Here is a 26,127-nt window from a genome sequence, read left to right as displayed (position 1 = left end):
CCAAACCCAGCAGCCTATTTGAAGGTGGAAAGTCTGATACGAATTACAGCAGAGTTGTTTTATACAGAAAAAGCATGGCAACATAAATTTAGTATTTGAGGCAATAAATGCAAGCTAGAGCTAGTTTAAAAGAAGTTCCAATCAACTTACTTTATTAGCGTTTTTATACACATAGTTGGAGAAGGCTATCTAACATTGTATAACTACAAGCACCCAACCACAAGCACTCACACTGGTTGCATGAGTGCAAGTAAGAAAAGGCATGGGATGTGGTTTCTTGCTTCCTTTCTGGAGAAACCGCATGGGACTTGCTGCAGAGGCAGAGAGAGAAGGAGGAAGGAAGAGGAAGAAGGAAATAGGAACTGATCAAGCTACAGGACATTCTTTATTGCCCCCTAGTGTCTGGAAGCATGCGGAGTTGTTCCTATTATCCAACAGCAACAACTCCTACTCAAGCCATACCATTATATCATGCAATGTGGATGTGATTTAGGTGGCCAAGGGGATCAATTTTAGAACTCTTTATTTTTCACAGCAATGAGTAATAAGGTAGCTTTCAGTGCAATCCTATAAACATCTACAGCTCAGAAGCCTGAGTTCAATAGGACTTACTCACAGGTAAGTCCGTACAGGGTTGCAGCCTTATTTGTTTTTCGTGACCAGCAACTCTCAAGCTCACCTCCAGCAGACAGTGTGAATTGAAGACAAATCACATATGTAGCTTTTTGGCAGGGCGGGGGTGGGTGTGTAGTGGTGAGAGTAGTTGTATTATTTATTTATTTGTGATGTGCTGAAAATTTCTTGCAAGTTTCTTTCAACCATTCTCAATCAATTTGAGAGAAAATTAGTTGCTGTTGAAAAAATGTTCAAAGGAGAAGAAAATCTCATGGGTAGGCTTCACAATTCTTCTGCTCACCTTACTAATGAGGTAGCTGAGGTGTGTGAGCGAGTGTCCTGTCTTTCATTGTATCATCATCTCTTCTACAACCTTCCTGGCTTCCTCCACCTCATCTAAAGCCCAGGGGAAGATGTCCCAGGGGGCTTTTTCAGATCAGGAAGTGCAGGTAGCCCAGGAGGCTGCAGAATGATGTGTAACAGAAAGAAAACACATACTTACATAGCAACCTCGGTAGTGACAGCACAAAGAACAAAAACCCTTAAGAAAAAAGAAAGAACCTATGCTACAAATTCAATGAAATGGTCCCCCCAGTTTTTCTGCCCACAAATAGGGTGGAGAATTTAGAAGCTATTTGCATACAGCTAAGATATTTATAAAGAACACTTGAAACTAAACAGCTTCTAGCTTTGGGTGGGTGGGGCATACAATTTCATTCAGAGTCAACATGAAACACCTATAAATTGAAACGATGACCTCAGAGTACCAGACATAATCTGACATGCATCAGGCAGGAAATGGATCTGTTCCCCTCTACCTGCAGATTTATTGTTAAGCGACTGAGGATTATTCACGGTCTGCATGATGCCAGAAGAACCCCATAAGGCTCCCGTGAGCAAGAGACTTGTTGTTGCTAACATTCATGGGTTCTTCCTCTTTGCACAAAAGTCAGATTAGCCAAATTAGTCGTGGTTCTTTTGTGCAGCAACAAAACTGAAAGCTTGTTATCATAGTCCTATGTGCTGATAACAAAAGACACCTCAGACTACAAAAAGGCATACACACAAAGGCAGAGAATTGGCAAAACTACAAGGGAAAGTGGCGTTGAATTGCTATCACTCTCTGTACTATGTTTGCTGGGCACAGTGAGCTTAGTCAGGAGAAAGCTGGACAAGCTTTAGGAATAGCAGAGTGGAGCTGCATATAACATAGTAAGTCCCTTCATTCCTCCCCTTGTCACAAGCTATGATTAAACCGGGAAGCCTCTGATTAACCAGTTTCCTGTTTCATCTAATCCAGGATACAATGGTTATCCGCTTTGGAAGAAGCTAGGATATTAAACTAACTTCAAACCTTGTTTTTTATATCCTGGCTTGTTCCAAAGCTGGTAACCACAGTATCTGGCTCAGATGAAAAAGGAAACTGTGGTTAATTAGAGGCTTCCTGGTTTCTTTTCTTATGCTGCAAAGAGAAGATTGAAGGGGCTGCCTGCGTGAGCAAGCATCTTATGTTCCTATCTTGCTGATACCTCAGCCTATTATGCAAAGATATGATCGTCTGAACAAACTCAATCTCTCCAACAGTTTACAAATATTTTAATGATTTCCTGATTCCATCAATCCAAACAGCTAGAGGGATCTGGCTAGAACAAGTTACTACTGATTGAATTAAACCAGTAGTAATAGTAATAGTAGTAACAACAACTTTCTAAATGTAGCACTTTTCCTAAGTACTCAAAAGGCTCAGAAGTTCTCATGCATATCAGCTCTGCTGCCATTGTTACTGAAGCTTCATATTGGCGAAACAAAACCAGGGGTACATCTTGATGAGGGGAAAGCCCTGGGATGGGTCTGCAGTTGCGGCAGGTCATTTATATGACGCAGCAGCCATTGTGGAGCCATCCCAGGGCATTCCCCTGAAGCACCGCTTTAAAAAAAGTTAGCCACTTACCCTGACTTTTTCATACCAAGGGGGTGCAGATCCACATCTCCACTCTGTCGCCATCCTCTGGCTTTGTGCCAGAGGCATGTCCCGGACCAATGGCTAACGGGGCGCATGGGGCGGCAATGGCCACTCTTCCTCCTTCTGATGAGGTTCCAACCCCTCCCGCGGAAGGTCTGGGACGGAGATGGGTTCGGGTGTGTGTGTGTGATTGTGTCTATCCACGATTGTAGCTTCCAAGGAGGGAGATGGTCACGTTCCTCTCCATCTTCTGCATGGATGGGGGGGAGGTTTTGTGCCTGCCTCCAACTTGCTCCATTGCTGGAGTGTCCTTCTGAGCAGTTCTATGGGAGGGGGTGGTTGGAGTCCTTGGGAAGCAGAATATAGCACTATGACAGTGGTATGAAAGCGGCATATGGTGTGTGTCATGGGCTCCAACAGTTGTCAGTGCACTTCAGTACCGCTGTAAAGCAGTAGTGTGGCTCCTGCCTTTTATATACCGCTTTCATAGTGGAATATCCTGCTTGGCATAGATGAGCCATTCTCCTTGAGTTTGTCTAACCCTCTTTGCAAAGGTTGAAAAAGGATGTGAACCTCTAATCTTCAGAGTCCAAACCCAGCAGTATAGTCACTAGCACAATGATGTGTACGCACCAAAGGAACACGAACACTATAGTTGGTATACTGAGAGTCTATAATAGCTTTTCTCAAATTGTGGTCATGTCAACTGTTTTACATGCTTCAATATTTCTCACAGAGCTCTTGAATTCTACCTCATTTCATCTCTGCTAACCTCAAACTGGCAGATTTATATACACATCCTGGGAGTGAGGAAAGAGATGTAAATAGGCATCTCCCCTGCCTCCCGCACTTTTATGGACAGTGGCCACAAAAGCTTATGCCAGAATAAATTTGTTAGTCTTTAAGGTGCCACAAGACTTTTTGACTGGGTTTAGACAACATGATAACCAATGGTGGTTAAATAGCCGTTGGTGGGTTAAATAGTCAACGGTTGGTTATTGTGTTGTTTGTCTGGACTTTTTCACACCACAGTTGGTTAGTCAGCTGAACACTGTGCAGTTATTATTTGAACAATTGTTGGTTATTGTGTTGTGTGTTGGGCACCATTGACTATTTCATCACACATAGTTGGTTATTTTTGGCGGCTACAGAGTCCCCTGGCAAGAGCGACCAAAGCGGTGACAGCTGCTCTAGCCCAGCTGGGAGAACTCACAATGTCTGATGGGATACCAGTGAAAGGACTGAGGGGGAAGAAAGGGCAGGGGATGTGTCAATCGAACACACCATTGACTAAATCCACACCACGGTTGATTATAATTATGTCATGTGGGATGTACCCTCTTGATAATCAACCGTGGAGTTGACTATTGACTATTGTGTGGTCCGAACTCAGCCTTTGTTATAATTACACAACGTTAGCTAATTACCCACAAAACAAAAGGACGTGACCCAGCCAAAGGAAAGTGGTTTTAAAAGTCCTGTTGGTTTCATTGGAAGAATTAAGCATGTGCTTTAATCTCTCCTGATGTAATCAGTGAGACTGCTTTACTTTTGCTGGAGCATGCCCATGGTTCAGGGCCAGCCCTACCATTACGCAGAGTAAGGCAGCTGCCTCAAGTACCTGATTTTCAATGTCATGGAAGGGCAGGAAATGGTAAGTTATTGAATTTATTGTTACTGTATTTTTACTACCAGGAAGGAGGAAAGGTACTTGTGGGATTTTCTGCTCCAGGTGCCAAAATAATTTGACCATCCTTGGGTACTATGCACTTTGACCCTCTAGGGCTAGGGGAGCGCCATTTGCTATACCGCCTCAGGCAGCAAAATATCCTGGGCTAGCCATTCTTTACTCACTTCATTCATGTTTTATTCTCCAAACATATTTACATCTGCTGACTACTTCGATTGCATTGATTAGTGTTCTACACAGATAACTGAAATCTATTTCTATCAACCCAGCCACAAGCTTTTTTTTGTTAAGTTTCACTTAAGATTCTGGTTTTAATCTATATTTTATTATTGTTAACCTCCTTGAGCACCATTTAAAGTGGAAATATGAGATCAAGAAAATAATCATTGGACCAGATATTTGTAGTTTTGTTAACAGTATCAATTAATGCATGGTTTGTTTGTTTTTAACATACATTAGTAGCTGTGCCTATGAAGTACACCGGTAAGTTATGGCACAATAAATTTATTAGTCTTGAAGATACCACAACACTCTTTGTTGTGTTACTGGGAAAGCATAGTGGGTATTGAGCACTGCAGATTATTTAATTGCTTGGGTGTAGATCTGGAAAATAATTACCCTATACCCAACAGAAAACAACTCTAATTATTATTTTAGATTGTGCCTGTGAGAGTCAATTAAATGTCTCTACAAATAGGTATTTATCCTGAATGCGGTGACAAATGCTGAAATGAAGCACAACCATAAAAACTTCAAATGTTTTTAAGAGTCTCAGAAACTTAAACAAGTTCTAGTGCAAGCTCATTTTAACTGCCGCCCTTCCCCTCAACCAAAGTACAGTGATGAATTTAGTCTGCAATGCCATAAATTTCACTCAGACTGCTACCTAATGCATATGTAACAGAAGAGCTCACAACCTCATACATCAACCTGACACCTTTCACTCAAGATAACATGTTCCACTGCATATCATCAAACAGGCACTGTCCTCTCAGAAAGCTTAGAGGTGCCCTGCTTCAGGATTTCCAACAGTAACATCAACCAAGGAACCCAATTCTATTGCTTCAAGGATGAGTCAACCCTGCACAGGTAACCAGGGCATACAAAGGATGGGCAGACCACATCTCAAAGGAAGACTCCAGCACATCCTTAATCCATCCTCCCTAGAAAACAGATGGGTGAGAACAGTACTAAAAAAACCATGGCCACAAAATGTCTCCCACTCTTCCCACATCGACTACCATGAGAATAATGTCCACATCTGATTCTGTATAGGCTCTAACAACCCTCCTCTATTCTGCCCTACAAAGAGGACATAATGTAAGTACTTGGAAAGGGGAGTCCTGCTGATTATGCATTCGGGTAACCAAAATATGGTCCCGCTATGCATGGGGTCATTGGAGGCTTTTTTCCCTCTTGGGGGACAAGGGGAAATGGTGGTGGGGAAGGTTTAATCCTTCTCTCCTGGAGCGCAGTGGCACCAATCCAAAGTGGGGCCAAGTGCACTTACACTAGAATTGATAAGCATCAGCTACATGCTACACTATTATATGCTTCACTTGTAGTTCAGCAGAGAGAGAGGTGGGGGGGTGTCCCACCAACTTTTGCTTCTGGCTCTACCCAGAGTTGGCTTTAGCTCACCCACCCAGGCATGCAGCTGCTGACAGATTACCCTTGAGGGAATGCAGCCCTTGACAGAAAAAAAGTTTGCCCATGCTGATCTATAGCTTGCTAGTGATTCCAGGGGTGTGTGTGTGTTGTTTGTTAGTTTTGCTTTTTAAAAAACAAGTTAGCTTTATGATGAGAAATGTGTCTCACAAGCATTTCACCACAGTATGACTGTTTTTAGATAAGAGCAGCTGCTTTCTCTGAACATCTTTCCAACCCCCCAACCTTAACATGCATAAACTGTTGTTACAAAGAGTTTGCTGTATGATTCGATTATTTAGCAATTATACAACACACCCAGCAGCATGCTTTGCAAGCTGTAGAAGTAGGAAACATACATATTCCTTCCATTTGATGTAGAAATTCCTGACTTTCAATTAAGCTGCGACATCAGTCTGCAGGATATATTTTTATATGAACCGTTTCCCCTTGTAAATGGTGTTTACTGTTTATCACCCAAATAATGATACTCCCTTACACTCGTCAGCCATCCGGAATTCATTACATTGCTTGTGTTATGCTATACCAGGCAGGAGTTATCTTTGCAGCCCATGAGCTATAATGGAAACCCAATGTGTCAGCTGTTTAAAGAAAATAGAAGCCCTCCTGGCAGCCATTTAATTAACTTTCAGGGAGTATGTATGGCTAGGTCTAGGCTCTGAAAAAACATTACTACAGAAATTAGAATCTGAGATCATCTGTCAGAAAATAAATTTTCCAAAGAGGCAACTTCCCCGCCTCTCTCAATGGTATTCAGTAAACACGCAAAATGGTCCTGAACATTTTTATTCAAAATGAAGTATCTTTGCGTGTCAATGACACATACTCCCCAACCCCGACCAACAAGGATAGAAGGGGAACTCTTCCTTGCTCATCGCAGATTGACTTGGAAATGATTAATTTTCTTGCCCTCCAAAATGGGAGGAAATACCCAACAACAGTTGTTGGGGGTGCAGCCTCAGAAGCAGAATGTCCTGGGCAAATGGATGGAGAGGCTCATCTCTGTCTGGTGCTTTCTCAGGCTGCACCCCTACCCAAAAACCTACTCCAAACGCCCACTGTATGCAAGGGGAAATTGTGACAACAGGGGATTCCCACCCCCCACCCCCACCCCCACCAGCAGTTTTGGAAGTGCAGCCTTCGAAATGGATGGAGACAAAAAGATTTAGAGAATAACGTAGATTAAAATAACTATTGCTGGGGAATATTTTTGAGGCAAAACAGTTCCCTTGTAGGACTGTTCACTACCAACTTGATTTTTAACATTTAAAAGAAGACTGTGATCTCTAAAAGTTAGCACTGCCTTAGGTTTACCTTAGCAACCTATTATTACTTTATCCTGCAGAAAGTGTTCCTACATGTGTAAGTTTTGCACTTTCCTAATAGTAGCTCAGTATTCAAATTAATATTGTTAACCCTGGGAGATTTAACAGTAGGCCCTTCTAAGGTTAATTGCATCAAGGTGGGCCTTGTGTAGTAAGAGAAAATTGGGAGGTTATGACAATATGGCCACGCGGCTTCTCCTGCTGTGCCCCTGATGTCCATGCCTTGAGTATGAATATTTGAGCAGGGAAGGATCAGAGTATATACCAGGGGTGGGCAACCTTAGGCCCGTGGACTAAATCCAGCTCTACAAAGTTCACAAACCAGACCTCCTGGGTTCCCTAGATACCCCACCCTTTCCATTGACCTCACCCACTTTCCCCCAAACACCAATTGCTCATACGTTTCCCCTGTTTTGGTGCAGTTTTTCCCCCATTCTAAAAAGTTGAACTGTTTCTTCTAAGCCTTAGTTATTGGCAGTATTCTGGTATTTTTGGTCTCGCCGCTTCTGTCTTTGGTCCTGGGGGGGATCTACACTACAGCTTTAAAGCGCTTTAAAGCGCTTTATAACAGTTTTGACAACTGTTGGAGCCCAGGACACACTGCATATACCGTTTTCAAGACGTTTTCAAAGTACTTTAAAGCGCTTTAAAAGCAATAGTGTAGATCCCCCCCTACTCATCACTGGAATGTGGCCCCCAAGGACTTTTCTGAATTTGGCCCTTTGGCTGAAAGTGGTTCTCCACCCCTGATCTATGTCCATAGGCTTTTATGGGAGGAAGAACCATGATCATGCAAGGTTCCAGTCCCTATGGTAGCCTATGTGTGTTGATGTCTATACACATCAGCTTCCCCTGCTCAGATATTCACACTCAACTGTGAACACTGGGGATGGGGCGAGGAAGCTGCATGACCTTAGGGGCAGGGGCAGCTGCTCTGTTCTCAAAACTGCAGTCTCCTCCTAATCTCTTTTTTGGTTTCCCGTCATATGCACTGAAAATTTACTGCACTAAAAATTGTGCTTTGCTGCAGAAGGACAAGTGGCTGAAGACCCAATTTTATGCTGCGCAGGTGCAGTACTGCTGCTGCTCTTGTACAGGTATGAACCAGCTTCCCTGCTTTGTTTGCTGTCCAGCAATGGTAGCCAAGAGATACCCAGCTGGGCGTGGCTTCTCCTTCTCTTTCACTGCCCCGTAGTGATGGCTGGCAACTGGAGCACATATTACTCACTGTTGGGCAGCTACATAATTTGGTCCCATCGTCTCCAGAATGAGAGGGGAAAATACAAAAGAACCAGGGGTTGAGGGGTTGCTCTGTGAAGCATGCAAGATTGGAAGAACTATTGCTAATCTAGATCTTCATAGTTCTATTTCTGTTCCCAGAAGGGTGACATAGGCCTTAGCTAGATGGGGCTTTATCCCAGGGCAATTCCCGGGAACGTCCCTGTGCATCCACCTGACACACAGGGGATCCCGGGATCAGGCTGGAATGATCTCTCCCTTGCCCCGGGATCTTACCCTCCACTTTAGGCCTGGTTTTGCCGCGGTCTCGGGCTGAGCCCGAGACCACAGAATGTGTGGCCAAGTGTCGCGGTTTGTTCCTTGTGAAGAGGCTGGAGCCGCGCACAGGGCACAGAGATCCTCAGGAGCTCTGCGCTCATTGGGGGTGGGGTGGGGAGAGCGGGGACATTATTATTATTTTTTAAAAAAAGGACTTACCTTTTGCACACGAGTGCTCGTGTCTCTTTTTTAAAAAATGGCGGGCATGACACTTGTCCCTCTGAGGTCATCACATGCCGTGTGTGAACAGAGAGGGAGATCTCGCAATAAAAATATTGCAGGATCTTCACCCCTCCATCTCACTAGACCTCTAGGTCTATGAGTCTCATTGCGTTTTGAGGGGAAAAGCAAAACAAGTCTGGTTTCATGCAAATATCTTTTCTTCCCCTGTGTCTTCTGGTTGTTGCTCTTTTATATTTGGTACTGTCCTTTTTGTTTCTTTCCTCCACTGTAGGAAGACCATTGCACCCAGCTATTTTTCAGCATCCTGCAGAGGAAGCCCAGCCATGCTTGGCAACTATTTGTGGACATTCCGCACTTTGTCCCCTCACGTATGCCACAAGGAAGGAAAAAGGCAGTGAGGACACCAGCTGCACCAGCTCTTCTGTTTGTTTATATACATACACATGTGTTTGAGAGAAAAGTGACTCCAGTTGTAAGAACTTCTTTGTGATTATCCAAATAACATTTAAGAGATGAAGAAGAGTTTTCTCTGCTTTGGCAAAAGAACAGATAGAACCAGCATCAACAACGTCCTCTTTTTATGGTAACATAGGGCACTGCTATTAGCTCAGTAGTAACAGAGCATCTGCTTTGCACGCAGATAAAAAGATCAGCCCCAATTAGGAAGGATGGGAAAGACTCCTATTGGAGACCTCACGAGTTAGAATACACAGTATGGGTCTAGATCAATAGAACAACCATCTACACTTGCCTGAGCCTGATGGTCACCGTCAGAGGCCCTACTTTCTGGCCCATCACAAATTAGTCAGGTTGGTGAGCACTAGAGAGGAGGTCTTTTTAGTAGTGGCTATTACTCCACTTGAGAAAAAATACATCTGGCTCCATCTGTAGCTGCTCTTAAAGGGGCTTTAAAAACATACCTGTTCTCCCTTGTTTTTAAATGAAACGTTTTTAGGGTAGATATTTGTAATTGTATTTTAACTGGATTATTTTAAAACTGTTTAAATTTAATGTGTTTTTATAATTTGATGCTTAATTTTACTGTTTTGTATTGTAAACTACCTTGGGTAGTTCATAGTCTCGAAAGGTACTTAAGAAATAAATAAGGTCTGATTCAATATAAAATAGCAACTTCATATGGTCAACATTTCGTTTGCATTGCATGCATCTCTGGTGTGTTATTTTTTTCCTTTTTTTCTGGATCTCTTAGATATAGTCTAAGAGATCCACATGCTAATTGATAGGGTGCTAGGGTATATGGAATTAGCATGCAAGACTTGATGATCATAAGAGATTTTGCTGCCTTGCAATTCAATCAAAGAAGCATGGAAGCAACTATTAATAACTAGACACCTAGGAAATGCATACTTCATTGCAAAATAAAGCCACTAATATAGAATCTGATTATTATTTTTTAAAATAAATTTATATGCTGCAAATTCAACAGTAAAGTTCCAAGGGCAGTTTACAAATATAAAAATAACCATTAAAATACAATGTAAAAAACCAATCCATCACAATTATGATAAAACAATTTTAAAAGTTAATACTCTGGTAGCTCAGAATCAATGGATCCACTTTTTAAAAATAACTACATAAAAACACCCTCTAGCACTTAATAGAGAAGTCCTAAAACATGCATGCAGTTTCAACTACAGATTTGGTGATATTTGTAGAAAGACAGTGTATACATATTATAAATAAATAAATAGTTAGATATCACAGAAAGTCTGAAGGTACAGCCACAGATGTATCTAAAATTCCTTTTAAACTTTACAGTTGTGTTATTTATTATCATGGGTGATATGACGAAATACTACTAGCAGTATGGCTCATTAAGCAACATTAAGCCTCATGTGCAAAAGCAGCAGTCAGATAAGCCCTCTTCAAAAATCATTCCTTCATGCATAAAGAATGCACAAAGGCAGGGGAAGCAGTGACCCATACAGTGCTCCCAGCCTCAATGTCCCCATCATTGTCAGCTCTGCTCCTGACTTTTGCCCACTGAATGTAAGATCTGGAAGAGAAGCATATGTGTTTTCAGCTCCTCAGCTCAATGTGGGCTTTTCTACATGAGGCATTTATTGTGCACTTGTCATTCCCTACTCAAAGTTGTTTGTGGGCTCTTTAGATGAAATCATGACCCTCCAGATTCGCTTCTGTGTCTGACAAGCACTTTCAGCAAGTTTTTTTTTTAAAACAGGGAAATGCAGCATTTAATTGTGAAAGCGAAAGAAAGCGCAATTTCCTCCTGTATATTTGTACTATTCCACTATACTACACTGCCACCTAGAGGTTATGTAGTGGAAAACAGGATAGGAAACTCTCCTCATGCTTGGATTTCAATTCTGCGACGAAACTCAAAGGAGATACAGCAGATTAACCGCCTGTGTGGAAAAGTCCTGCAGAAAAGCAGGAGGTAGAGTTGTTGGCAATATTAAGGGCACTGACAGTGTATGTCGCCTCAATCCATCCTCTGTGCATTCTAGAACGGCTGGGAGGAGGAATAACTGCTGAAGGGGCTGTTGCTAAATCTGTTTAATAGATAAATAAATAGACTTTACTGAACAGAATCCACCTCACCATTTGTACATGGCACATTTTAACATGTAAAAGCATTAGGACAGACAAGTGGGACCTGCAAAATGTTGCAGTATGGAGTGCTCCTGGTTTCCATTTCTCTCTGTGTGTATATCTTTCTGTCTCTCACTCCATCCCCCAATAGTTAGTTAATCAAGATTATATGGTCATTAAGCATGTCCAGTCTTCAATGGGCTGTTTTGAGTCATCCACACTGGATTCCTCCCCCTGATTTTTTGGTACTTCTGTCAACCTTGGGGTTCCGCCAGCCTGCTGATCCCTGCCTTGTGGGCATGGATGGTGTGATTTTGGCTACTTAAGGATCCACACTTAAAAAACAAGTTTGCTATTGAGATCAGATATATATATATATATATATATATATATATGATGTTGGATGCCTGCTAAATTTATTTTTAGTTATTAGTTAACGGGAATTTAATTATATTATATTATGTGACGATGAGACACATGCATAGATACCAGCTCTGCTTCGCATAAAATCTCTAAAGGGGACAGGAGAGGTCCTAGTGCTATGACTTAGGTTTCCCAAAAACCTGATAACCTCTGGGGGAGGGGGCTTTTGTTGAGGTGGAGTCCACAACTCCAATCCCTTCTCATCTATACATCTTTCTTTCTTTTCTTTCTTTAAATGTTTTATGGTCTTTATTAAGAAAGCCAGGCTGCTTAAAGCACAGGGCTGCCTTCACTGAAACCAGCCATAAACGTTCTATAAAAATACCTCATCTGAGAGCCATCCCATTCTGTGCTCCCCTGGCAAAAATCCCCTGGCAAACTTCAAGGTTCTGCATCTTCCAAATAGTCTACTGGGCTGCCAAGAGATTTCTCTAGCTTGAACATACTACAAAGCTTTCAAATAAGGCAACACTCTGCTCCCAGTATTGAAAACAAAGATGGCTTTTCCCTCAAAAACACTGTTGCTGCCTTCCCTCAGGCACGACTGTCTCATTAGCAGCACACAATATTCTTTTTAATGTAACAATAACACTGACTGATATCTGAGCATACATCGGACCCCTCCACATCCAGAGCTCTAGCTATCAGATGAAAGAAAAGGAAAGAAAAGAGGACTTCCATAACACTTTTCCTATGTTAACCGCTCCAGAATCTATTTCAGATATGGAACTGTATATAAATATTGTAGATAAAAAAATGAAATCAACATTCTTTCCTGAACGAAACAGAAAGGAGAAAGTCTGGAGTCTTGCTTCCATTGCTTCACAGTTTAGATACCAATTTAAAGCCATATGGGACAAAATCCAGCATAAATACTACTTCGAGTAAACCTATTGAAATAAATGGAACTTAAGTTAGTCCTGACTTGCTTAAATCCCATTCATTTCAATGGGATTATTCTAAATAGGACTTATGTTGGATTTTGCCCATGAAATTCTATGAGGGGGCTTTAGTTTAGCAGTACAGAGCATGATGGGCACTCGAAAAATTCAGTTTCTAGTCTTTCCAGCTGAAAGGATCACAGCTAATCAAAAACCTGGAGGGAGCTGCTATTGGACTAACCAGCACTGTCCTGCATGGACTAATGGTCTCCTCAGAGTATGGAAGCATCATACTTTTTCAAAATTGTTTGGAGTGTGTGTGTGTGTGTGTGTGTGTGTGTGTGTGTGTGTGTGTGTGTGTGTAGAAAAATGAATTAACATCAAATTTGGAAGTAGGTGGATTTCTACACAGTGCTGGGATATTTAGGCTGAAATCCTTATCTAGGGTTAAGCCCCCACTGAACTCACTGGGACTTACTTCTGAGTAGATATGGCTAGGATTAGAGAAAGAGTATTTTGTTCCCCTAATTTAACACTTTGAAATGGCAAAATGAAATGCTGACCCAAAACCAAACCAACCAAGAACCCACCCACCCCAGTGGTCAGTCACAATCTTGGAATGCCTGAAATATTTATTGTCAACACCTGGTTCCAAACTGGCAATTCTTTCTATCTGAACCCAAGCCTGATATCAACAACATGTTATGACTGGCACTTCAAAACATGTGCTTCCCCCACCTGCTTCTTTGCCAACTGTTCCAACATTTTCATCAGCCATGGAATCAATGCAGCTATTGTTTATTAGGCCGTCTCGAAGCCTCACTGCAGGCCACAACACAGAGACAATTAGGGGGCTACTGGTGGGGGGGGGCGGCGGGGGGGGGAGAATGATAATGAGGCTGCAATGTTTAGTTGACTGATCTGTTAGATTAATCCATTAGACCAACAATTCTAAACACACTAGGATACAACCCTCATTCGACAGAACAGGACTCCCCCCACACCAATTTTGTAAGTATGTAGAAAATTGTACTATATGGTTACAATCCCATGCATAATTACCTGGTAGTAAGTCCCTTTGAAAAATCTTATAGGGGGATTTACTTCCAAGCAATCACGCATAGGCTTGTACTGTAACAATCTTTTAGGCTGTATTCCTGTTCCCTTTTACCTGGCAGTAAGGCCCATAGAATTTAGCGAACCATATTTCTGACTAGGAATGTCAGGATTACACTATTAATCAATTAAAAAAATGCCCCTCAGTCATGAGTTAGCAGAGATTTTAAAAATATTACTTTTAGCATAAGAACCTTCAAAAATTATACATGGCAGGGCACCATCTTAGAAGAGGTATCCCCCCCTTTGTACACACACATGCACATGAAAATGTTTCTTCTAAGATGGTGGTCGCTGTGACATTTATGCATCCTATTAAAAACAAGGAAATGGATATTGTTTTATTCATTAATTTATTCAACTACCAACAGAAACAATCAACCAAAACACCCCTATGACTAAGTCTGTAGTCTTAGGTAAGGCTCCTTGAACTGTGTAGAAATTATTTCAGAATAAATATGCAAGATTGAGGGACAGCCATGGCAATAATATATTTTTTGGGTTTAATTGTGCATTGGCAGCAGTATTGACTCTGAATATTTGCATTAAGAAAAGCCCCTCTTCTAAATAATAAACTATTCTCTGCAAATTACACCATTGTTCTAATCCTTGAACTGAATTCAGCAGCTTGGAGTTGCTTACTTGGTTTTCTCATTTGCCTTTTCTGATTTACTACAACCCTACTGTTGCAAGATCCCACCTCTTCTCAGCCCCCACTTCATGTTGTAGGTTCCCCCTATTTTTCCAGCCCCCTTCACATAATTGCTTAATGAAAGCAATCCTAGGTAGGCACATTCTGCTAAGGTGTTTGCAGCTGAGAAACACTGATCAAGGTTGCACAGCTATATACATTTACCTGGAAGTAAGTCCCACTGAATGCAATAGGAATTACTTCTGAGTAGACTTGTATAGGATTGCACTGTATAAAAACAGGTGGAGTGATGTTTTCAGGATTTATTCCAGAATCCTGAGGGTTTAAAACAACTTTCCATTTCTCTCCTCACTCAGGATTTTAACAAATCAGTTTACTTGGCAGGATAAAAACAAACAACTTTCGCTTGCCTGGAGTGAGAAAACATGCTTGGAATTTGCACATTTAATAATAATATCAAAACCTGTAACTAAAGCTTTTTCTTCCTATCTTGAGAAGATGTCAGTTTCTTACAGAGCAATCTTATACACCCCTACTCAGTATTAAGTCCAATAGGACTGTAGTAGTAAGCCTGACTATGGGTATTATTCCTTGGTAAGTGTGTTTAGGATCATAGCCTGAGATCATTTAGCATTTTTGCCATTATATTTTCAACATCTTATTTGGAATAAATGAGAATTTGAAACATGCATTCTGACCATAAACATCTGTTTGGGGGTGGGGGTAGAGGGATTTATTATTTATTTTGTAACTTTTGTATCCTGTTTTTCCTCCATACATTCCTAGGCAGACTCCCAGTCCATCCAGTTAAAAAAAAAAAAGACTCAAACCTCCTTAACAGCAGAGATTCAACAGCATGAGACACGTTTAGAACAATCTCAGTGTTTATGGGCCTTGGTATTAACACATCATCGCAGCAAAGCCTGTGTATCATCCTTTTCTTTTTTTAAAAAACAGTTCTGACAGAATGGTTTGTACCCGCCCCCAAAGCATATATTATTATTATTATTATTATTAGTAGTAGTAGTAGTAGTAGTAGTATCCCGCCTTTTGCCCAATGCTGGGCCTCAAGGCGGCCTTACAAAGTTTAAAATATACATGGGGGAGGGGGAGGGAAACAAAACCATAAACAATTAAAAATACACAACAAAATTATAAGACATTAACATAGATGGAGGGCTGGATTATTCTCCAAAGGCCTGCTTGAACAAAAAAGTTTTAGCCTGCTTCCGAAAGCCCATCAAGGAGGGAGCCAGCCTAGTTTCCCCAGGAAGAGAGTTCCAGAGCACCGGAGCAGCCACCGAGAAGGCCCTCTCCCATGTTCCCACCAAGTGTGCCTGTGAAGAAGGTGGGACTGAAAGAAGGGCTTCTCCAGAAGATCTCAAAGCACGGGCAGGCTCATAAGGGAGAATACGTTCTTTCAAATAACCTGGACCCGAACCATATAGAGCTTTATAGGTCATAACCAGCACTTTGAATTGTGCCCGGAAACAGACTGGAAGCCAGTGGAGCTGTTTTAACAGGGGAGTTGTATGCTCCCCGTAACCAGCCCCGGTCAACAATCTAGCTGCAGCTCTTTGAACCAGCTGGAGTTTCCGAACACTCTTCAAAGGCAGCCCCACGTAGAGCGTGTTACAGTAATCCAATCGGGATGTAACTAAGGCATGTGTCACCGTGGCCAGGTCCGACATCTCTAGGAACGGGTGCAGCTGGCGCACTAGCTTTCACTGTGCAAATGAACTCCTGGCCACCGCTGAAATCTGGGCATCCAGGCTCAGGGCTGAATCCAGAAGTACACCCAAGCTGCGGACCTGCGTCTTCAGGGGGAGTGTAACCCCATCTAACACAAGCTGAATCCCTATTCCCTGATCTGCCTTTCAACTGACCAGGAGCACCTCTGTCTTATCTGGATTAAGCTTCAATTTGTTCGCCCTCATCTAATCCATTACTGCCAACAAACACCGGTTTAGCACAGAAACTGCTTCCTTGGAATTGGGTGGAAAGGAGTAGTAGAATTGGGTGTCATCAGCGTACTGGTGGCACCGCACCCCACAACTCCGGATAACCTCTCCCAACGGTTTCATGTATATGTTAAATAGCATGGGAGACAAAACAGAGCCCTGAGGGACTCCACAGGCCAATGGCCAAGGAGTCGAACAGGAGTCCCCCAGTACCACCTTCTGGGTCTGTCCATATATACCCTGATGCAACACATCTTCCAAGAAATAAATGAAAACTGCATTTCAATCAAGAGCCTGAGGGTCATGCATAAGTGCTCTGAGACTGGGGGCGGAGACAGGTACCATATCACATGTGACCACATGTTGCCCACACTTCCTATTTCAACATGACATGCTAGAATCTAACTTCTTTGAGCAGCCTGACATATGGCAATGAGTTTGCTTTAACTCTAGTTGCTGGTTCAGCAGTTCCCTGAATGTATACGATTGTCCCAAGGCGACATTAAACAGCTGGCCGGGCTTGACATCACTGATGTATAAAGGTGAAACTAACCCCAAAGAACTATTTGCCCAAAGAGAGCTATAAACTGAACTCAAAACTCCCACAGCAGTCAGTTGCCTTAAGAACTATGCTAGCTTCAAGAAACTCACAGAGCTAGTTCTTCTATCTACCTTTTCTGGACTTTCTATATTGATTGATGTACTTGACTGCACAGCCATAAAACTCACCGGGTGTCTTTGGGCTACTCATCAACGCTCAGCCATGAAACTCACTGGGTGTCTTTGGGCTACTCATCAACGCTCAGCCATAAAACTCACTGGGTGCCTTTGGACTACTCATCAATGATCAGCTCTGAAACTCACTAGCTATCATTGGGCTACTCATCAACACTCAATCAAACTACTGCACAGGATTGTTGTGAGAATAAAACATAGGAAGAACCATGGCAGGTTAGTCCAAGGGTCCATCCAGTTGATCATTCTGTACACAGAGTGACCAACCAGCTGTCGAACAGAACCCACAAGCAGCACATGAGTACAACAGCACCCTCCTGCCTGCGTTCCCCAGCAACTGGTGTACATAGGCATACTGCCTCTGATATTTGAGGCAGCATACAGCCATCAGGACTAGTAGCCATTGATAGACTTATTCTCCATAAATTGGAAAATAATAATAATAATATTAATAATTTATTACATTTATATACCGCCCCATAGCCGAAGCGCTCTGGGCGGTTTACAAAAGTTAAAAACAGCGAACATTAAAAAGAAATATACAAAATTTAAAATCATAAAAAGCATAAAATACAAACAAAAACAGACAAAACAGAAAAGGCGGAGAAGAACACTGTAAGTCCCTCTGAGTTCCTTGAAGGGCAGGTGGAATGAAAAAGCTAATACCAAATAGTTAAAGTAATAATAATCTGTGACACCCAAACATCGCCTCTCCTCCCAGCCAGGAGATGAGTGGGTGGTAAGGAACTATGTCAATGATCCCATCCATGTGGTTTCTCTATCCAAATGTTAGCATACCAGAGTGGGAAGTATATATTGTGAGGAAGTCCCCTCCACCCTCCGCTGCTGCTAGTAACATGAGAATCAGTTCTCAGATCAATAGAAGTGACATGACATGTGCACTCACAGACACAACCCTTCATTGGTCATAAACATGCATATGGGACCAGAAGAACCAAGAAAGTAACTAAGAGACCCATCAAAACCTCTATGTAAGACAGAGCAGAGGATATTGGTGCCCTATATATCTCAGCATCTTGATTCAGAAGGACTTGCACAAGTGCTTTGGAGAATATTTAATTACAGTAGCAACATCTCTAAACTTAACAGGTCAAAATTATCATTTATTCTTGGGAAAACTCAGGGTGCAAGTCTACGCATGTTTGGACAGGAGGAAAAAAGTCCTACAAGCCTAGTTCCCTGCTTAACGGAGAGCAGTGAATTGTAAGGTGCGCTGGCCAGCAGCGAAGGGAGAAAGGCTGGTGGGGAGCGGTGTGGTGGTACAGCCACCCCAGCAGCACAGACCCAGCAGCAGCATCTCCTTCCCAGGAGGGGACTGCTGAGCCAATCAGTGCGATGATGGGTGTGGCCAAAAAGGCAGACCCAACAGAGTTAGATCTCTCCTTTGTTCTGCCTCCAGTTGAGTCTCAGGCAGTCCTCACATGCGGCTCCAGGATTGCAGTTGCTGGCTTCCCCAACCCACCCACTCCTGGTAGTGAGATGTCTTGCAGTGGCAGAAGTAGTTGCCAGTTAATGGGGCTGTGAAGGAATTTTACCTGCACAGCAATTGGCAAAGACTGTGCAAGGTTTTTGCCTTCCCTATTGCAAGATTAACTCTATCGTAAATAAGTTGATCTGGACTATCAGTATATTCTCTGTGGATTCATTTTATAACATTTGTCACAACTTACGTAGGTGTGATAGGCATTGGGCTGGATCCATTGTTGAAGGGGAGCGGGATTGGCCTCCCTGCTCCTCCACGGTGAGTATTCCCATGAGGGATCTCGGCGACGTGGTGCCAAGACCAGACCAACATGGGGGTTGTGAGCTGGCCACGTCCGGGGAGGTGGAAAGGGGTTCACATTAGCGGTCCATGCCGTGGTGTGTCCCTGTCCCTACCATCCATCACCAGTGCCCCTGGCATGTGGGCCAGGAAGGAGAATCGGTCAGCAGGCGGGTGGGCTGATTACAGGATCCACGCCCTCGCCCTATGTTGCCGCCAAGCCTATTCAAGTGAGTCAATAAAGTTGTGGCCAATTTATTATCCAGTTATGTCTGTGTGTCTAATTTGTTCTTGTCCCTTCGCCAACCAGACCCAATAAGCGCTGCTCTCACAACTGCGGGCATGCTTCAGCCAACATGCGTATGATTGCGCCCTTAGACATCTTTCTCAACTTCCAATATGCATGTAGCATTCTGCATGATGGCATCCTTGACACACTGAAAATCCTTTCAAGGATTAAATGGGATTAAAGTTAAGAATTCTAATCTGTGATTAATTGGTTAATCTTACCAATCTAAAACCCTAATACTTTCAGCCCTCTTTGTAGGGTTCGCCACCCTTAATCATTACTTGCATTCTGTTACGAAATACCCAGCAACTGCTCAATCAAGGCACTTACAAGTAAAGCATATTTTTGTGGCAGACACACTGATTTAGTTCCTTCTGATAGCTGCAAGCTACATAGGGTGCGTGCCAATCCCTATGGTGATTCCTGCTAACCCAAACAGACCCGGAAATTGGCAGAACCAGCATGGGTAGTTTGTATATTGATACAAGCAATTCATTGAATAAACACCTGTGCAACTTTGTAGCCCGCTTATCAGGCTATTTTTTGGTACACTTAAGTCATGCAAATAACTATGCCAAAAGCTGCATCTTGGCCACAACCTTAGTTACATTAAAGGGAACAATGATGGATGTCAAGTAAAGTCAAAACTCTTCACTAGAAAGTTTGTTGTTGTGCTGCTCCTACTGAGTAACACAGCTAGATGTGGCTGTGGTCTGAGTCTTTGTGTCACTGTAGTGGAGCCAAGCAATGGAATCTAGCATGGGACTAGGCAGATGAAGAGGCAGGGCTATGCAGATGAAGAGTGGACTCAATTGCCACTGGTTCCCATTAAATCATTAAGACATAGCAAGCAAGACAGTTAGGAAAGCAGCAAAGCTGTTCCTCTCCCTCAGAAGAAACTAAGGTCACCAGGAGCAACTTTAGCATCCGTTACAAAACTGCATTTGGAGGCAACTACTAGGTAGGAGCAAAGTCTGCCAATGTGTCACCAAGAAGGTTTCCCTAAGACATAGTGAAAAGGACACCTGCTTCTGCTATTCTCTCTCCTCCCTCCACCACCACTTACTTTGTTGTCTATCACAATAGCACATCAATTGACGTTTTGCTGCTTACTAAATATGACAGTGCTGTTTAGTTGTACGAACAGACCTGAAAGGAGTTACTAACCATTGACTTTACGACAACTTTTGTCAGAATATTGTTGGGCGTGCTAGAGTATGTCACCTAAAAGCAGTTGCTGCAGAATTGTAAACAAGCCACTTTTCCTTTGCAGAAAAGCAGGCAAAGAGTAAAACATTAACACGGCTAAAGATGATCTTTTGAATTTCTGCTTGTTCAGTAAGTCACTGCTATTTAAGTTCTCTCTCTCTCTCTCTCTCTTCCAGCTCAGCAACAATTTAATTCCTCTTTGCTTCTGCCAGCTTGAAATTGCACTGAAGTGGATAGGTTTAACAGGTAGGAAGGGAAGCAAGGGTGAAGGCTGTCCAATCTATGCAGCAGTAGGTAAGAGCGAAACCCAACAGGCTCAAAGTCTCTCACTAGCCACAATGCAACTGTCAGGTCAAGAGCATGATGGCTGAGGCCCCTGTGGGGCAGCTGCAAAAGAAACTTTGCATGTTGATCTCCAAAGCAGGCAGCTGACAAACTTCATCTTTCTGGGCATACATCAGGCCTATTCACACACAGGGTCACTGGGAACTTTGGAATTCTTTTTTAATGAAAAAAAAATAAAGGAACTTGTCTGCAGAGGACTCTGCTACAAAACGCTGAGATTGTTTACTCAAGTTCCACCTTATTAAAGATTAGCTAATGTAAGCAAGCAGGCTACGGCACTTTGAAAAAGAATGTCTGGACTCACACCCATTCACAAAAGAGCCGTATTCCCATGTTAGTGTGAACTGTGATTTCACTTGCTTTGCTTTCTTTCCCATACATTTGCAGCTAGTTAAAAGACTGTTTAAAGTAACGCAATGCAAACTGAACAAAGCACAATCATACAGTAGACTAATATTAAAAAGGGAAATATAATTACCTGGAGTAGTTCCCTTTAGCTTCCTGTAATTTTGGGAGGAAATAACGATGTTAACATACTATTTATTTTGGGATGGCATTGTGCTAAATATAGACATCACACTTTAAAAACAAACAAACAAAAACAATTCAGCTTTTGGGGCAAACTCTGCCACTGTATGCAGGTCTAAAGGATGTCACTGCCTTACAGGTTTCTCTTTTCTTTTTGAAAAACATGTAGATACTGTCCTTTAAAAAGAACAATTTTAGCCCATCCTTGGTATGTTCAGCCAGAAACTGAAATTACAAGGAAGGTCAGCCCTTGCTTACAGTCTGGGTTCATTCAAACCACCACCAAAGTTCAGAAAGTCAAAGCCATCATCACTTTGCTGCTGAATTTTGTCAATGAAAATCCAAGTCTCTCATTAAGAAAAAGATATAGAAGAAACAAAAACACAGTGAAATATATGCCGTGATAAAGATTACTGACTGGAAACAACTATGTGGCAAATGGAACTACGGACATCATCAGGATGTACAGATACTGTTTTAAAAATAAAATTATATTGTATGGGGCTTTTTTCTTTAAGTGGAACTCATGAGAGAAGTTTAAAAGTCTCTACAGTAATGTTCAGCATCAATATTGCATTTTCCTTCTTCACTTCACATTTTTTTCAGGTATCTGACATCATATCATCCATTGCATTATGGAAAACAAAAATATTTATGCTAGAAATAAGATGTAATAGTGTAACTAACTAAAATTGCTTAATGCAATTTCCCACCTCACTCCTTCCTTCATATACCTCCTACTTAACCTCAAATGTTTATATACTAATACCTTTGCATCATCTTAGGATAACACCAGTTTTGCAACATTTCAACTACAAATATATTGCTGCAGTCAAGTGGGAAATGAATTATCTACAGTATATAACAAATACATGCACATTGCTGCAAAAATGCCAAACTTTGGGTGCTATTTTAAAAATGCATTGCAGATTTAAAACAAATGCACACATAAGAGCTGGGGGAAATCTTACCTGTAAAATCAAAGCAGCTAATCTGAAGATGGTCTCACTTTCCACCTCAATATGCCCCTGTTTAAATAAAGAGGAAACTATTAAGTTGACACAGCTGAAGTCTGCAGCACCAGGGGTCTCCTCACTCCACCCCCAGCTGCATAGAATCTGTTAAGCTGTTACTAGTCAGCACCACCGGTCTTCCTTCAGTTGTAGATCATACCATTACAGCAGAAGGGGTGGGTGCAATTTGAGCTGCAGAGTTGAGTAACTGCACAGTCTTTAACAGACAACCAGAAAAATCATACTGCAAAAAGAAGGTGCAAGAGACAGGGGGAAGCTGACTTATGGATTTCCTGCAGTCTTTGATGAATTACAGCTTGCCCTTACAAACCTAGCACATTTGGACCCTACATGTTCCCCACATCTGTTGGCTGCACTGACTGGATTCTCTACTAGCACACTTCTGCCAGCTGAGTGTTTGGCTTTATGTATATACAGGCACACACGAACAGTGCAATCCTGTGCACATTTCCTTGGAAGTAAGTCCCACAGTCTTCAGTGGGATAAGCGTACACAGGGATTGCAGTTTGATTTTCCTTTTGTGGTGAGGTTTGGTGAGATATCTTGACTCAACACAAAAACGATCATTTCTAAATGAAAAATGTACTATATTACATTCAAACACCTCTCTAAAACTAAAATACAATTATTCTGCCTGCAAATGGATTATTATAATTTGATTAACACGAATGTACAAATGCCTTTTCCAACCACTAAACTTTTCGTCTGACGAACAGCTGGGCTGGATGGGCTGCTTGTCTATCCACTTCACAAACAGGAAACTGAAGCCAGTGAGCTGCTGTGGTTGCCACTAATTATTTTATTGATGTGATCAGTAAAAAAAAATCTTCCTTTGTGATCAGAATTTGGATCTGAAAAGCCAGTAAACTTAAGAACCAGATGGATGATGGTTTCAGGGTGGCCATGTTTTAAAGAAGTTTTTACATTTTTAGAAGTTTTAATTATGTCAACTTGGGGTTCCTATTTGGGCCAAAAGGTGACAAATAAATAGTGTCCTACAATCTTATATTTGAAGATCTCTTCTATTTGACGGACTGACTGGTCCAAGTCTGGTTTAAAAATAAAGGCAGTATCCAACGGCGTTGCTGCACTTGCACAATTGATGCAGCGTAGATGGCCTCTAATGCAATGCTAATAGTGTAAGCTGGTGTGATAGGTTTCCTCGGAAAATACATTGCGCCAACTTATGCTATTAACATTGTGTTAAATGTCACTTAAGCTAAATCCAAAGTGGAACATGAGTCATGTGTGTGGGACACAGTGCGACATAGTGGTTCGAGTATTGGATTGGGACTGGGGAGACCCAGGTTCAATCCCCACTCAGTCATGAAACTCACTGGGTCAGTTTGGGCCTTACAGGCTTTTGTGAGGATAAAATGGAGAGGAGGAGGATTGTGAATGCTGCCTTGGACTCCTTGGAGGAAAAGGCAGAATATAAATGTAAGAAATAAATACACAGTATAGAAAAGAGAATTTCAGCAGATCCAGCTTCTCTCATTATAGCACTGCAATAATGGGAACATTCATACCCACTGAAATACTTCACCTACCATGAAACCCTGTTCTATATTGAAGATGGCAGTTCTTGCTGGTGAGCATCCCCAAAGGAAAATTGACAAGATGACACAACTTTATAAAAGAAAATAACTGCAAATTTAGAACTTCTATATCCTGACACATGAATATCCCCAGAGATCATATAGTTTCATGGCATCAATATGAGCAGACATACATTTAAAACTCAGACATTGGCAAAGGGTTCCATGGGAACCTGTGGATAGTGATGTATAATGTAACACTTCAGTTAATCCTATGTTCATAAAGTGGTTTGATATATATGAAAACACAGCAGGCAAAAGGGAATATTAATGTTGAAACATAAATTTAGGAGCTAGTTTCCCCCTATACAGGTAAGGAAGGTAACTTCACAAGCATATTTTTCTCAGCATATGCTGTTCAAAAAGCTGGTACACCATGTTTATGTCTTTGTGATACTTAGAGTGATTGATGATAATGATGATGATGTCTCCCTGCTTCTCCTGCAAAGGCTCAGAGCAGACAGAATTATTTTAGCACTTTTGCTTCAGAGCTTTCCTTATTCTTCCAGACAGTCTTGTTGTTTAAGATGCATGTTCCAACATACCAGTAATTCTAGGTCTTTTATCTCAGCCTTCACTAATCCTACTTCTTTTTTTTAGGAGCAACAACTCAAAAAGAGAGCACTTTTCATGATAACCCATATGCCTCATTTCTTTAAGGGGCCAACAAGCTTGCACCGGAATCAGACATGAACAACAACAAAACATCATTAACAAGTTATAGAATCTAGGCTTGCGAATTCCGCACGGCATGTTGGAGACAGCTTTTAATGACATTGGGGAAATTCTACCTGTGGAATGTCTCCTTGCTGCAAAGATCCTAAAAGGAATAATAGCCCTGTTTCTTGTAAAGGATTTTTGTAGATGGAAATGACAGCAAAGCCAGTATGACAATTATGATTACTATTCTTGATATTGCATATATATTTACTCAATGCCGCAAATTTTTTGTCAAGAAACTTAGGTCATTTATCAGTGTATATTATGGTGGAAGATTACCCTGCCCACCCCCATAAATCCATGTTTATGATACATTCTTGTGCCACTTGATTTAAATGCTAAAATTGGCAAAAATAGAGCTCTTTGAGGTTGATTCAGATGACTACTTTTCATACAAAAGCGTCCCACTATGAGTTGTTTCCTTCATTTTTACATGGCAAACTATTGTTTTGCAAGGATCACCATTTTCTAAGGTCACATATTCCCATTGAGTAAGGGCAGCTTCACATAGTCCGTGCAACTTTCAAAGAAGAAACCTCCATGTGCACTGTCACATGTGATGACGCAACCAGATACTTTGCAACTTGTATATACTGCAAACACGTTATTTGCACATTGATTATGCACACAATGATGTGTGCATAATTGCCAGGTGGATTTTCTGTAAGACAACCTTCCCCAATTTGTATGTTTGGGACATCCCATCAGCCCTAGTTGGCATGACCAGTGGTAGGGTGACCATATGAAATGGAGAACAGGGCTCTTGTATCTTTAACAGTTGTATAGAAAAGGGAATTACAGCAGTTGTATGCAAGCAGCACTTGGTGAAATTCCCTCTTCATCACAACAGTTAAAGCTGCAGGAGCTGTACTAGAATGACCAGATACAAAAGAGGGCAGGGCTCCTGCAGCTTTAACTGTTGTGATGAACAGGGAATTTCACCAGGTGCTGCTTGCATACAAATGACACCTGCTGAAACTCCCTTTTCTATACAACTATTAAAGATACAGGAGCCCTGTCCTCCTTTCCTTATGGTCACCCTAACAATGGTCAAGAATTCTGGGAGTTTTACTCTGAAACACATGGAAGGAACCAAGTTGGGGATTGTTTTTAACTTTTGTAAACCGCCCAGAGAGCTTCGGCTATGGGGCGGTATATAAATGTAATAAAATAAATAAAAAGCTGTTGTGATATCTGTGTAGGAAGTGATCACATATAAAGATCACTAGAAACAAGTAGTTTTTAATATGGGAATTTGGGATCTTAGTGTGTTTTCAT

At 41.8% G+C, this 26,127-nt stretch overlaps 1 protein-coding gene across 3 annotated transcripts in view; it reads right to left on the bottom strand.

Annotated features, from left to right (window-relative positions):
* FRMD4B (FERM domain containing 4B) overlaps positions 1-26,127 on the bottom strand; it is a 164,790-nt gene that overhangs the window by 73,064 nt on the left and 65,599 nt on the right. For all 3 annotated transcript variants that reach the window (XM_063122016.1, XM_063122018.1, XM_063122017.1), the window contains exons 6-7: positions 22,469-22,525; positions 21,448-21,470 (exon numbers count right to left, since the gene is read on the bottom strand). In XM_063122016.1, coding sequence (XP_062978086.1) covers positions 21,448-21,470; positions 22,469-22,525 — 80 coding nt within the window. The remainder of the gene's footprint in view (positions 1-21,447; positions 21,471-22,468; positions 22,526-26,127) is intronic.

The sequence above is a fragment of the Elgaria multicarinata genome, chromosome 3 (assembly GCF_023053635.1).
Source record: "Elgaria multicarinata webbii isolate HBS135686 ecotype San Diego chromosome 3, rElgMul1.1.pri, whole genome shotgun sequence".
Classification (NCBI taxonomy): domain Eukaryota; kingdom Metazoa; phylum Chordata; class Lepidosauria; order Squamata; family Anguidae; genus Elgaria; species Elgaria multicarinata.
The sequence above is the reverse complement of the archived record's forward strand: the minus strand, read 5'-3'. Positions and strand labels throughout refer to the sequence as shown.